The sequence below is a fragment of the Rhinopithecus bieti genome, unplaced genomic scaffold (assembly GCF_001698545.2).
Source record: "Rhinopithecus bieti isolate Rb0 unplaced genomic scaffold, ASM169854v2 scaffold_10417, whole genome shotgun sequence".
In the NCBI taxonomy this organism is placed as follows: domain Eukaryota; kingdom Metazoa; phylum Chordata; class Mammalia; order Primates; family Cercopithecidae; genus Rhinopithecus; species Rhinopithecus bieti.
In genome coordinates, this window is record NW_016806385.1 from 13,092 (window position 1) to 25,809 (window position 12,718).

Genomic DNA, 12,718 nt, shown 5'->3' on the forward strand with positions numbered 1-12,718 from the left:
AAAAAAAAAAAAAAAAATTTTTTCACTATGTTCAACATGTTTACAGTTCAGTAGTTCACATTGCTGTGTTTTGCGTTTCTGTGACTCTGAGCATGCTTTTTGGTATAGCTTTACTGGTTCCTTTGGCTCATCTAGTGTCAAGTGGGCAAGTAGCAGGGGTGGGGCAGGAGGGCTGCAGGGTTGAGATCTTAAGAAATTGATTTCTTCTTTCTTTCCTTTTTATTAGATCCTCTGGACATTAATCCCAGTGTAGACTTCCTCTTTGATTGTGGCCTGGTAGGGCCTGAGGATGTGTCTACTGAACAAGACCTTCCCCGAACCATGAGGAAGGTAGGGCTGGGGCTACCATATGTACAAAAGAAGAATGGAGGCCCAAAGGGGAGAGGATGTGAGAGCCAAGCCAGCAACCATAGTTTGACCTTCCCTAACCTCCTTTCTCCAACACTAGAAGTACTGAGATAAAGCCAAACTTTACTCTTCCCCCATTTCACAAGGTCATCAAAGCTATTCCTGGGGCTCTGTGCTGTGGAAGCTTGCTGTGTACTTACATCAGCCCCTGCCCCAGCCAGCAGTAAATATGGTGCTGACTAGCTTTCACCTTGCCTCTGGCCTTACCTCTGCCATGCCCCTGCTTTCTCTTCTCCAGGGTCAAAAGCGGCTGGTGCTTTCCGAAAGCTGCTCCCGGGACTCCATGAGCAGTCAGCCTAGTTGTACCGGGCTCAACTATTCATATGGTGTCAATGCTTGGAAGTGCTGGGTGCAGTCAAAATACGCCAATGGAGAAACCAGCAAGGGTGATGAGCTGCGCTTTGGCCGTAAGTACTTGGGGTTGGGGGGTAGGGGAGGGCAAAGACAGGGAGGAGGAGGGGAAAGGGAAGAAGGGGCTGGGCCTGTGATTCAGCTGGAGATGTCTAGGAGTGATAAGGGTGTGATGACTTAAGGATGCCCTGTGAAGATGGGGAGGAGTTGTAGATTAAAGGAAATGCTGTCTAGGTTCAAGGTTAGGGGCTCTTTCTGTAATTGTTCATGTTAGGCATGACTAAGGGATGAAGAGGTTAATGGTGGTGGAGCTAAGTGAAATTCTCCATGTATTTTCTTAATCCTGTCCCTGCACAACATATCACTGCAGCCAAACCCATGCGTATCAAAGAGGATATTCTCGCCTGCTCAGCTGCTGAGCTCAACTACGGTCTGGCCCAGTTTGTGAGAGAAATCACTCGGCCCAATGGTGAACGATACGAACCTGACAGTATCTACTATTTGTGTCTTGGCATCCAGCAGGTACCTCACATGCACCACCTTGCTTCCTGTCACTCTTAACACAGCAGGCAGGGTCTAACCAGAAATGATTCTGGGTTGGGCACGGTGGCTAACGCCTGTAATCCCAACACTTTGGGAGGCTGAGGCAGGAGGATCGCTTCAAGCCAGGAGTTTGAGACCAGCCTGGGCAACAAAGTGATACCGCATCTCTACCCAAAAAATATTTAATGAAAAAAAAGCAATTATTCTGTTGCACTCCCTGTTCCTCATCTTGTCCCCTGCCTCAAGCAGGCAGCTTGCCTTTAATCTCCTATTCCAAATAGAACATGAGATACCAATACTTTTCTAAAATCAAAACTGCATTCCAGGACTGTTGGCCAAGGAGCAGTCTTCATTACTATCCACGTCCCCTTTGTAATATTTAAGCCCATTCTAGGAGGGGAGGGATGGGTGGAGCTGGGATCCTTGAGTGCTGGCGTAATGTTTAGTTCCCCCTGGGAGAAGTCAACCGCGTATTACCTGACAAGGAGGTGTGGGCTTCTAAAGAACATCTCCTCCAAGCCTCCTCCTCTTCCAGCAAAGCCTGAGTAGCGCAGAGCTGTAGGTATACCTGGGGGAAAGCACTCGAGGCCACCTAATCAAGCAACTGTTTCCCATCGTCTCCTAATGATCAACGACACCATACCTGGGGGCTTCAGCATCATTATCTTTCTTCGAGGACCTACAGTCTAGCCTTATGTGTGTCTGCTTTTCTTTCCCCAGTACTTGCTGGAAAATAACCGGATGGTGAACATTTTCACGGACCTTTACTACCTGACTTTCGTTCAAGAACTCAATAAGTCTCTGAGTACCTGGCAGCCCACACTCCTCCCCAACAGTAAGGGACAGGGACGTAGCAACCCCTACACCCCTTTTCCATTCTTCCAATCCACCATCCCAAGAGTCCTGTGCTATTTGGTCTGCCACTCTTCACAAAGGGCCCGAGGGCAGGAGCGTGTAGCTGGATGCCTCAGGGTTTAGAGTTAAAGGAGCATAGGAGCACCTGTTCTTGAACATGAGGAGGGGATCAAGACTTAGGTCTGAAGAGCTATCTCTAGGACCAGAAAAAGATGGCCTGGGTTTGGGTGGTAAGTAAAGAAAGAAAGCAAGAAATCGTGGGACTCCTCAAGGTTTACATTTACCTGTCTACAACTTGAGGGTGGTGAGAGACGTTCCAAATGCAGGAGTGGAAAGTATGTATTTTTTAAAGCCCTGTCCCACTGTGTGGTGTAGCAAGTGTAGCAAAGTGACAGTGTTTTATATATGAAGGTTACTCACCAAATGAGAATTGTGTGGGAAATGAGCAGGGCACATGGGATGGGAAGTGGTTGGGTTTGGGTAGCCACTCCCTCCTGACTGGCCTCTCCCCCTTGACCATTGTAGATACGGTGTTCTCTCGAGTGGAGGAGGAGCACCTCTGGGAGTGTAAGCAACTGGGGGTCTACTCGCCCTTTGTCCTCCTCAACACCCTCATGTTCTTCAACACTAAGTTTTTTGGGCTGCAGACAGCTGAGGAACACATGCAACTCTCCTTCACCAATGTGGTGCGGCAGTCCCGCAAGTGTACCACCCCTCGGGGCACCACCAAGGTGGTGAGCATCCGCTACTATGCCCCAGTCCGCCAGAGGAAAGGGCGAGGTACGAGGCTGCCCCCTCCCCTGTGCTTTTGCCCCTTCTCTGCCTTCCCCTTCCATTCCCTGCCATAACCCACCATACCTGCCAGGTCGGCCCTCTCCTTGGCCCCTAGCTTCCCTCTCCTTCCGTTGCTGTGTGCAGAAAGGGTAGAAACGGCCAGTCCTCCTACTTGATGGGCAGTGGCTGTTGCATAAATACAAGATCACCCTGTGACCTCTTTCCCCCCCTTTCCTCATTTAAGACGGTTTACTTGCTTGCCTGCTTTTTCTGGGTGGTGGACAGGTAGGAAACCTTTGGGTGTGTTTGACTGTGGGGGAGGGTAGACTGAATGAATGACAGGCTTTCTCTGATTCTTTGCTGTCGGGCCTAACAACAACTGCACCTTGGTTTCCATTTTTTCTGTTCCTGGATTTCTGTCCTGTCTGAGTGCAGTTCCCAAGGTCCCTTCTCTGGACCCATGCTTCTACCTGGACTAATGCACGAGGGGTTGGGGTCATTGCTGTTTCTCTATCCCAGAAGGCAAGCCCACCCTTGCAGTAGGGTCTGTTTTATCAGGTTTTTTGAATAACTTCTGAGATCACCTCTTCAAGACAGCAACTTGGGGGAGATTTTAAAGAGAGTCTTTGGCAGTGGGAACTGGGGAGGGTTGCATAACAACAGCTCGACAGGATGTTGGGTTGGTGTGGGAGAGGGAGACTGACCTCTTCTTCCACCTCTCCATCTTGTTGAGACTGTAATTTGTGTCGTGATGCCTTCTCCCTGTGCCCTGGACTGTGCTCTTGGATGATGCTCGTGAAGCCTGTGCTCTTAATGAGTCTGAGTCATTTCCCTCCCCTACAGACACGGGTCCTGGAAAACGGAAGAGAGAAGATGAAGCCCCTATCTTAGAGCAGCGTGAGAACCGCATGAATCCCCTCCGCTGCCCTGTCAAGTTCTATGAATTCTATCTCTCAAAATGGTGAGTTGGTGAGTTGGCAGGAAGGAAGAGCGTTAGCATGGGGACCCGAGGGATCTACTTTGCCTTGGTACTGATCTTCTGTCCTGCCATCCCCACCCCCGATGTTGCAGTCCTGAAAGCCTCCGGACTCGCAACGATGTGTTCTACCTGCAACCGGAAAGGTCGTGCATCGCCGAGTCACCTCTCTGGTATTCTGTGATCCCCATGGACCGCAGCATGTTGGAGAGCATGCTCAATCGCATCCTGGCTGTGCGCGAGATTTATGAGGAACTGGGTCGTCCTGGGGAGGAAGACCTGGACTGAGCTCGTGTGGCATCCATATCCATCTTTCACATCAATGTCTGTCCTGTGGTCATGTCCCTCAGGGTGACAGGCCCAGGAACCAATGCTACTCATTCTGAAGGGCCCTGACTGCTCCTTTCCGCTCACCCATTCCCTGCCTTCTCTAGGAACCCTGGCTTTTATCTTCTTCCATTAACTTGACAACCATGGGGCCCCGGTCTTCTGTACTCAGGGGCTGGTCTCCCAGTGATGGGCAAAAGCCAGCTTGCCCGTTTTCTTTATGCTTCAGAGTAAACCCCTCCTTCTGGGTCCAGACTCTGGGTGGAGTGTTAATAGCTCTGGTGATCCTGTTGGCTTTGGGTTTCCTGACCCATCCCGCATAGGTAAAGCCTCTTGTTCCCAGGCATGACCTAGGGAAAAACCCAGCTGCCTTCTCTGCCCTGTGCCCACTCCCTTCTCTACTCTTCCCCAGCACCACGCAAAAGGTCTTATCTGAAAGGTATGAAATAATGAAAGTGATGAGGGGACCATTTACATAAAACACAGAGCTTAGACACTCTTCCCCTCCTATGAAATAATTGGTTGTTGGGCACCCTCTCATCCACCGCGTATCCCTCAACGCCCCCCCCCCCCGGCAAGCAGCAACCTTGGTGCTGCAGTTTTTAAAAATCTCTTACCAAATGCCTTTTTTCCTCAGAGGCAGGAATGACTAAGTACGGGAGCAGACTCCTGTTGGCACGGACTCCTGTCCCATTGGTTTCTTGTTTGTCTCTCTGCCATCTTAGGTTGCCATGAGCCATGGTGTCAACAATGCTTAGGCCCCCCTCTTGTAACTGCCTCCCTTTAGTTCAATGGACAGAGCTCCCAATCAAAAACTACCTTACTGACTTGGGTTGAGGCTGGGTTCCCCTCTATTATTCCCCAATCATAAGAGGCCAGGCCAAGCCTGTGGGGGCTTTGAGTCATGCAGGGGGATGGGATCTGTGGTCAAAGGACAGGTGAGGAGCTGTGGGCACAGGGCCTGCCCCCACTGCCTACATCTTCTCTCTTCCCCATCTTTGCCTCGGAGGTCCTAAAGACAATTAACTTCTAGGCAAAGGGGCGTACCCCAGTTCTTTTCCCTGTTGACTTTGCTGGTTTCCCAGGCTCCTTTATTGTGTTTTTATAATGTCACCAGTTAGCCATGTTTAAATGTATATATTGTTCTGAGCGCCTGGCCTGTCCCTTCAGTGAGCCATGCCACCCTTGTGTGTAGTGAAAAGCTATTGTCACGACCTTAACCTTCCTGTCTCTGAAATTGATTGTTTAAATAAAGAGTTAAAATTGTTCTTTGGTCTTTTGCTTTCTGGGTGATGGATATAGAGGAAGCAAACACTGGATAACATCAGATCTCTCCAAGGTAAAAAAAGGTCAGTGTTGAGAAATCGTTTCTACTTTTACTGTCTTACTTTGGAATCTACTGGGAATGGTGGTCTTTTTTTTATAACAAAGTTCCCAAACACTTAAGGAAAAAAATACTCACTTAGCCGTGTATTAAGAGACCTATTATGTTTAAAGACTGATTTACATGCTTCAAAAAAGACAAAGATGGTTAGGACCAGGATCCAATCCCCAGCAGGATCCCAGGCTATAGGGGAGACCAAATAGTACTACAATTAGTCATTAATACAGCAGAATAAATGAATGAGGCTCATGGGAGGACAGAGAAATAAATACTCCATGTTTAACAGGGAGGGCTGGGTGCAGTGGCTTGCGTCCTTGTAATCCCGTACTTTGGTGAGGCTAAAGGGTGGGAGTGATCCCTGAAGCTCCAGGAGTTCCAAGACTAGCCTGGGCAACATGCAAAACCCCATCTCTAATAAAAATAAGAGAATTAACTGGGCGTGTGTTCGCACCCAGTAGTCGCAGCCATTGAGGAAGCTGAAGGCTGGGGAGGACTGTTCATAACGCCTGGGAGGCGAGGTTGCAATGATTCACCCCACTGCACCCATTCTGGGTGACAGAATGAAACTCTGTCTCAAAAACGGACAAAACACATTATAGAGGAGCTATGTGAGGGTTTTACCAAGGAGGGGAATTAGACCTGGCTCAAAGACAAAGTGGAAATGGTTGGGGAGGCCATCAGATGTAGGGGTGGGAATATGTGCAGGCTGAGATTTTCCACCAAGGGGTGGTAGGCTCAGATCTATCTCTTCAGGGATACAATCCAAACAATGTGAAGTAATAGCAAGTGGGAATAGGCCTGGAAGCCTGGAGATTGGTGGAAGGAGTATGGCTAAGAGGTTCTGTGGGACCTCAGTGGGAACTGTGAGCATAGGGAAGGGAAAAAAAGAGATTCCAAAGTAAATTTCAGGCATTTTGAAGGTCAAGTCTGCAGGATCTAATGGAATCCATTAGAAGTTAAAGGTTCTGGGGGGTGGCTTCACGCTGTAATCCCAGCACTTTGAGAGGCAGAGCCGGGTGAATCACTTTGAGGTCAGGAGTTTGAGACCAGCCTGGCCAACATGGCGAAACTTCCATCTCTACCAAAAATACAAAAATTAGCTGGGCATGGTGGCAGAGTCTGTAATCCCAGCTACTTGGGAAGGCTGAGGGCAGAATTGCTGAAAAAAACTGGGAGGCGGAGTTGGTACGTGAGCTGGGAGAGCATGCACTGCACTCCATCCTGGGGTGACAGAGTGAGGACTCCATCTCAATGATAATAAATAATAATAACAATAAAATAATAAAAGGTAAAGGCTATTAAAGGTTACGGGAAAGGGAAGAATTGAGCGTGAACCCCAGGTTTCTAGCCCTTGATGACTGGGAGAGTGAGATGCTTTAACCAAGATGGTGCACAGGGCCAGGCTGCGGTGGCTCATGCCTGTAATCCCAGCACTTTGGGAGGCCCGAGGCGGGCGGATCACGAGGTCAGAGATCGGGAACCTCGGCTAACCCATGGTGAACTCCCCGTTCTACTGAAAATACCAAAAAATTAGCCAGGCGTGGTGGCAGGCACCTGTATCCCAGCTTACTTGGCGGGGCGACTGAGGGCAGGAGAAATGGCGTGAACCCGGAAGCGGACTTGCAGTGAGCCGAGATCGCGCCACTGCCCACTCCAAGCCGGGGACAGAGCGAGGACTCCATTTCCAAAAACAAAACAAACAAAAAAAGATGGTGTAACAAGTTTTTTTGTTTTTGTTTTTGTTTTTGTTTTTGTTCTTTCTTCAGACAGAGTCTTGCTCTGTTGCCAGGCTGGAGTGCAGTGGCGCGATGTCAGCTCACTGCAACCTCTGCCTCCCAGGTTCAAGCGATTCTCCTGCCTCAGCCTCCCGAGTAGCTGTGACTACAGGTGCGCACCACCATGCCCAGCTAATTTTTGTATTTTTAGTAGAGACAGGGTTTCACCATGTTGGCCAGGATGGTCTTGATCTCTTGATCTCATGATCTGCCCGCCTCGGCCTCCCAAAGTGGTGGGATTACAGGCATGAGCCACCATGCCCAGCCAAGTGTGTGTTTTTTTTTTGTTTTTTTTTTTTTAGGGGTGTGTGTGTGTGTGTGTGTGAGAGAGAGTGTGTGTGTGTGTGAGAGAGAGTGTGTGTGTGTGTGTGTGTTCTGTCAGGGATAGGAGAAGGTTGCTAATAAGTTGAGATTTTTATCACATTGGTTTCGAGACTCCATTGAAACACCCTTGTGGTGCACCATGCAACATGGCACAGCAGAGAGAACACCCAGATTGAGTTTCTAATCATAGGTCTGCCATAAAATCTTGGGCAAGACAACCTTTTTGAGCCTCACCTAAAAAATGAGTTCATATTCTGCCCTGACTTTCTCACAGAAGTGTTGAGAAGGTCAGATGAGACAACAGACACAAAAGAGCAAATATTGATGCTACGTGTTACTGTATGTAGTAGGCAGTTAGAAATTCAAGTCTGAGGCTTAGGAGAGAGATGAGGTGTTAATTTAGAAGTCACCTGCAGAGCTTCTCACTGAAGCTCTGGGAGTAAACAAGGTCACTTGGGAAAATAGAGTGAAGAGAGAAGAGGACAAAAAACCCAAACACAGTACTTTGGAGAATGTCTCCAGTTAACCAGAGAAAGGCACTGAGAGGGAGAGACCAGAGAAGTAGGAGGAGTCCCAAATCTGCCAGACGCCAAAGATATAACCACCTGATGAAAAACTGTCCTTACAGTCCAGGCCAGGATGAAGTCTTAAATTGACCTTCTCCTTCTCCCATTCACAACAGGGCGCCAAACTATCCACTTCCTCTTACCTCCTTCCCTCGTTGAAACAGAGAAGGGCCTGATGTCATTTGTTCAACTAGATATCTACTCTGTGCAGAGCCTCTTGTCACTCACTATGAATACAAACATGAATAAGAACCTGGGGTTGGCTGGCACAGTGGTTCACGCCTGTAATCCCAGCACTTTGGGAGACCAAGGTGGGTGGATCATTTGAGGTCAGGAGTTCGAGACCAGCCTGGTCAACATGGTGAAACCCCACCTCTACTAAAAATATAGAAATTAGCTGGGCATGGTGGCAGGCCCCTGTCGTCCCAGCTACTCTGGAGGCTGAGGCAGGGGAATCGATTGAACCTGGGAGGCAGAGGTTACAGTGAGTTGAGATCGCACCACTGCACTCCAGCCTAGGTGACAGAGCGAGACTCTGTCTCAAAAAATAAAACCAAACAACAGCAACAACAACAAAAACCTGGGGTCTACTCTTGAGAAGTTCCTAGTCTGATAGGGAAGACCACGGCTGGGACTGGGTGAGGCAACTGAGGCACCTAGGGTGCAAAATGTAAGGGTACTTGCTCTCGGGGTCACATACGTACAGGGTTGGCATTTTATGACCCTGAGAGGGAATGCCTCCTTACATTTGCATTCTAGGTGCCTCAACTGCCTCACCCTAGTCCTGACCCTGGGAAAGACTCACATGTCAATAAAATAGCCGAGGTAGAATGTAATTGTTTCTCACTCTCGCCCAGGAAATCAAGAAAGATTACAGAGGTGGCCGGGTGCAGTGGCTCATGCCTGTAATTGAGACCAGCCTGGCCAACAAGATGAAAACTCTTCTCTACTAAAAATACAAAAATTAGCTGGACCTGGTGGCGGGCACCTGTAATCTCAGCTACTTGGGAGGCTGAGGCAGGAGAATCACTTGAACCTGGGAGGTGGAGGTTGCCACTCACTCCAGCCTGGGCGACAGAATGTGACTCCATCTAAAAAAAAAAAAAAGAAAAGAAAAAAAGAGAGGCCAGGAGTGGTGGCTCATGCCTGTAATCCCAAGACTTTGGGAGGCCGAGGTAGGCAGATCACGAGATCGGAAGTTCGAGACCAGCCTGGCCAAAGTAGTGAAACCCCGTCTCTACTGAAAATACAAAAAATTAGCCAGGCGTGCTGGCGGGCATCTGTAATCCCAGCTACTTGGGAGGCTGAGGCGGGAGAATTGCCTGAGCCTGGGAGGCAGAGGTGGCAGTGAGCCTAGATCACGCCATCGGACTCCAGCCTGGGTGACAGTGTGAAACTCCGTTTCAGAAAGAATGAAGGAAAGGAAGGAAGGAAGGAAGGAAGGAAGGAAGGAAGGAAGGAAGGAAGGAGGCCAGGTGCAGTGGCTCACGCCTGTATTCCCAGCACGAAAGAAAGAAAGAAAGAAAGAAAGAAAGAAAGAAAGAAAGAAAGAAAGAAAGAAAGAAAGAAAGAGAAAGAAAGAAAGAAGAGGCCAGGAGTAGTGGCTCACGCCTGTATTCCCAGCACTTTGGGAGGCGAGGCAAGTGGATTACGAGGTCAGGAGATCAAGACCATCCTGGCTAACACGGTGAAACCTTGCCTCTACTAAAAATACAAAAAATTAGCCGGGCATGGTGGCGGGCGCCTATAGTCTCAGCTACTCTGGAGGCTGAGGCAGGAGAATGGCGTGAACCCAGGAGGCAGAGCTTGCAGTGAGCCGAGATTGCGCCACTGCACTCCAGCCTGAGCGACAGAGCGAGACTCCATCTCAAAAAAGAAAGAAAGAGAGAGAGAGAAGGAAGGAGAGAAGGAAGGAAAGAAGGAAGGAAAGAAGGAAGGAAGGAAAGAAAGAAAGAAAAAGAAATGGTTAGTGCTTTGCCTTTGGCATCCACCAGATATGAATTCCAGTTCCCCGGCTCAGCCCTTTCTTTCCTGTGTGACCAAGGCAAGTTACTTAACCTACTTGAACCTTGATTTCCTTGTCTGTAAGATGGGAACAATACGGAGCTTGCCTCAGTGACAGTGAGGATTAAAGGAGGTAATGTGTAGCGCAGTGCCTGGCATGGAGCAAGTGTTTTAATCCAAGTTCACTCTCCTCCACATTTTCAGTTAGATTCTGGCAAGGCCTGAAGGAAAGCAGCAGTGGCAATGGGGATGCTGAGGAGAAAAGGGATTTGAGAAAGATTTGAGAAGCAGAATTACCAGAACTTGTTTGTTGGTTAATTGATTATATTTTAGTGTGAATGAGTTCTCCCAGGTATCTGCATTTCAAGACAATTATCTCTAACTGAGGAATGAAAGGCTTTGTCCTTTGAAGAAAGCTGGGGCAGAAACAGAAAGGGATTAGGGGAGACTGCGGGAAAATAAAGTGTGTTTGGGACCCCTAAGGTGGAGGGAGAGAAAGGGCAACAGTTTCAACAGCTTATCTTGACTTAGGCCAAATGAGGGTAAGGGGTTCTGAATAACTGTCTCTCCACATCTTCCCTGTACTCCCCAAGTTGCCTCCCTTCCCAGAGATGGACAATTTCTGGATCCTGCTCCAGGTAGACCTCCTGGGAAGGGCCCTCTCCCCACAAAACTGCCCTTCCTTGCCTGAGTGCAGGGCAGCCCCTTCCTCAACTTTCACCATTTCTCTCTCTTAACCTTAGGGGTCCTGTACAAACATGTTGTTTTCCAGCACATTAGTACTTAGGGATATTTTAATAGCATACTGAGCTCCCCACCCCACATGTCCTGAAACACTTCCTAAAGCAGCATAGAGTTGTTACTTTGGCTTTTTCGTTTGTTTTTGTGTTTGCTTTTTTTTGAGAGGGCGTCTCGCTCTGTCACCCAGGCTGGAGTGCAGTGGCGCCATCTCGTCTCACTGCAACCTCCGCCTCCCGGGTTCAAGCGATTCTTCCGTCTCAGCCTCCTGAGTAGCTGGAATTACAGGCATGTGCCATCACGCTTGACTAATTGTTGTATTTTTCGTAGGGACGGGGTTTTGCCATGTTGGCCAGGCTGGTCTGGAACTCCTGCCCTCAAGCAATCCACCTGCCTCGGCCTCCCAAAGTGTGGGGATTACAGGTGTGAGCCACCATGCCCAGCCAGAGTGGTTACTTTGGAATAGAGGAAACAGCACAGGTTTTGGATTAGAATGGGACTAGATTTTAATTCTAGCTCTGCAGTGCAACCTTTGGACATATTACTTAACTTCTCTGAGTCTCCATTTCCTCATTTACAAGTAGGGGGATAATAATAGCTACCTTGCCAGTATACATGTCAGTGCTTAATTCAGCACCAAATCTGGCACATACTAGGTGCTCCATAGTATGGTGCCCCTGGCCCACCTAAGTCATTTCTAAGTCTGGTCATAAAGTTTCAGACCATATTATGATTGGGAAACATCCTTTTCATTAAAACTACATTAAGAGTTAAGGCACTTGGCCAAGCACGGTGGCTCACGCCTGTAATCCCAGCACTTTGGGAGGCCAAGGCAGGCAGATTATCTGAGGTCAGGAGTTGGAGACCAGCCTGGCCAACATGGTGAAACCCCATCTCTACAAAAAAAATACAAAAATTAGCCTGGCATGGTGGCACACGCCTGTAATCCCAGCTACTCGGGAGGTTGAGGCAGGAGAATCACTTGAAACTGGGAGATGGAGGTTGCAGTAAGCCAAGATCGCACCATTGCACTCCAGCCTGGGTGACAGAGCAAGACTCTGTTTCAAAAAAAAAAAGGGCACTCCCCTCACAGCCATCCTCCCACATACATGTGAATGTGGTCATATGTGTCAACACAATGATACGTATGCATGCAAACATACAGACGTGCTTGCTTAAGCACACGCCCATGACAACGGACAGTTAGATAGTCAAGAAAACATGTTAGGCCAGGCACAGTGGCTCACGCCTGTAATACCAGCACTTTGGGAGGCTGAGGAGGGAGGATCACTGGAGCTAGGAGTTTGGGGTTGCAGTGAGCTATGATGGCACCACTGCACTCCAGCCTGGGCAATAGAGTGAGACCCTGTCTTTAAAAAAAATAAAAATAAAAAAGCGAGCATGTTAATTAGGTGAGACAGAGTTTAACTCAGTGTTTGAGAGAGTTGGTGAATAGCTGGAGAAGCAGTGAAGATGGCAAGATGAAATAATAACAGCAAATCCTTGTGTAGGACTTACTATAGACCAGGCCTTGTTTGAAGTGCTTTATATATAATGAACACATTTAATACTCACTACAGCCCTGTGACACAGGTAGTCATGCTTTACAGATGAGGAAACTAAGGCCTAGAGTGGCCAAGTAACATGGTCAAACTCACACAGGTAGGAAGTAAACAATTTTTTTTTTTTTTTT

The 12,718-nt window shown here is 48.5% G+C and overlaps 1 protein-coding gene across 1 annotated transcript in view; it reads left to right on the forward strand.

Annotated features, from left to right (window-relative positions):
- The window catches only part of ZMYM3 (zinc finger MYM-type containing 3), a 14,700-nt gene extending 9,677 nt beyond the window's left edge, over positions 1-5,023 (forward strand). The window contains 7 exon segments of the mRNA XM_017875876.1: positions 227-330; positions 647-815; positions 1,130-1,281; positions 2,023-2,137; positions 2,683-2,937; positions 3,775-3,892; positions 4,003-5,023. Of these exon segments, the coding sequence (XP_017731365.1) occupies positions 227-330; positions 647-815; positions 1,130-1,281; positions 2,023-2,137; positions 2,683-2,937; positions 3,775-3,892; positions 4,003-4,195 (1,106 nt within the window). The 3' untranslated portion in view covers positions 4,196-5,023.
- The last annotated feature ends 7,695 nt before the right edge of the window (positions 5,024-12,718 follow it).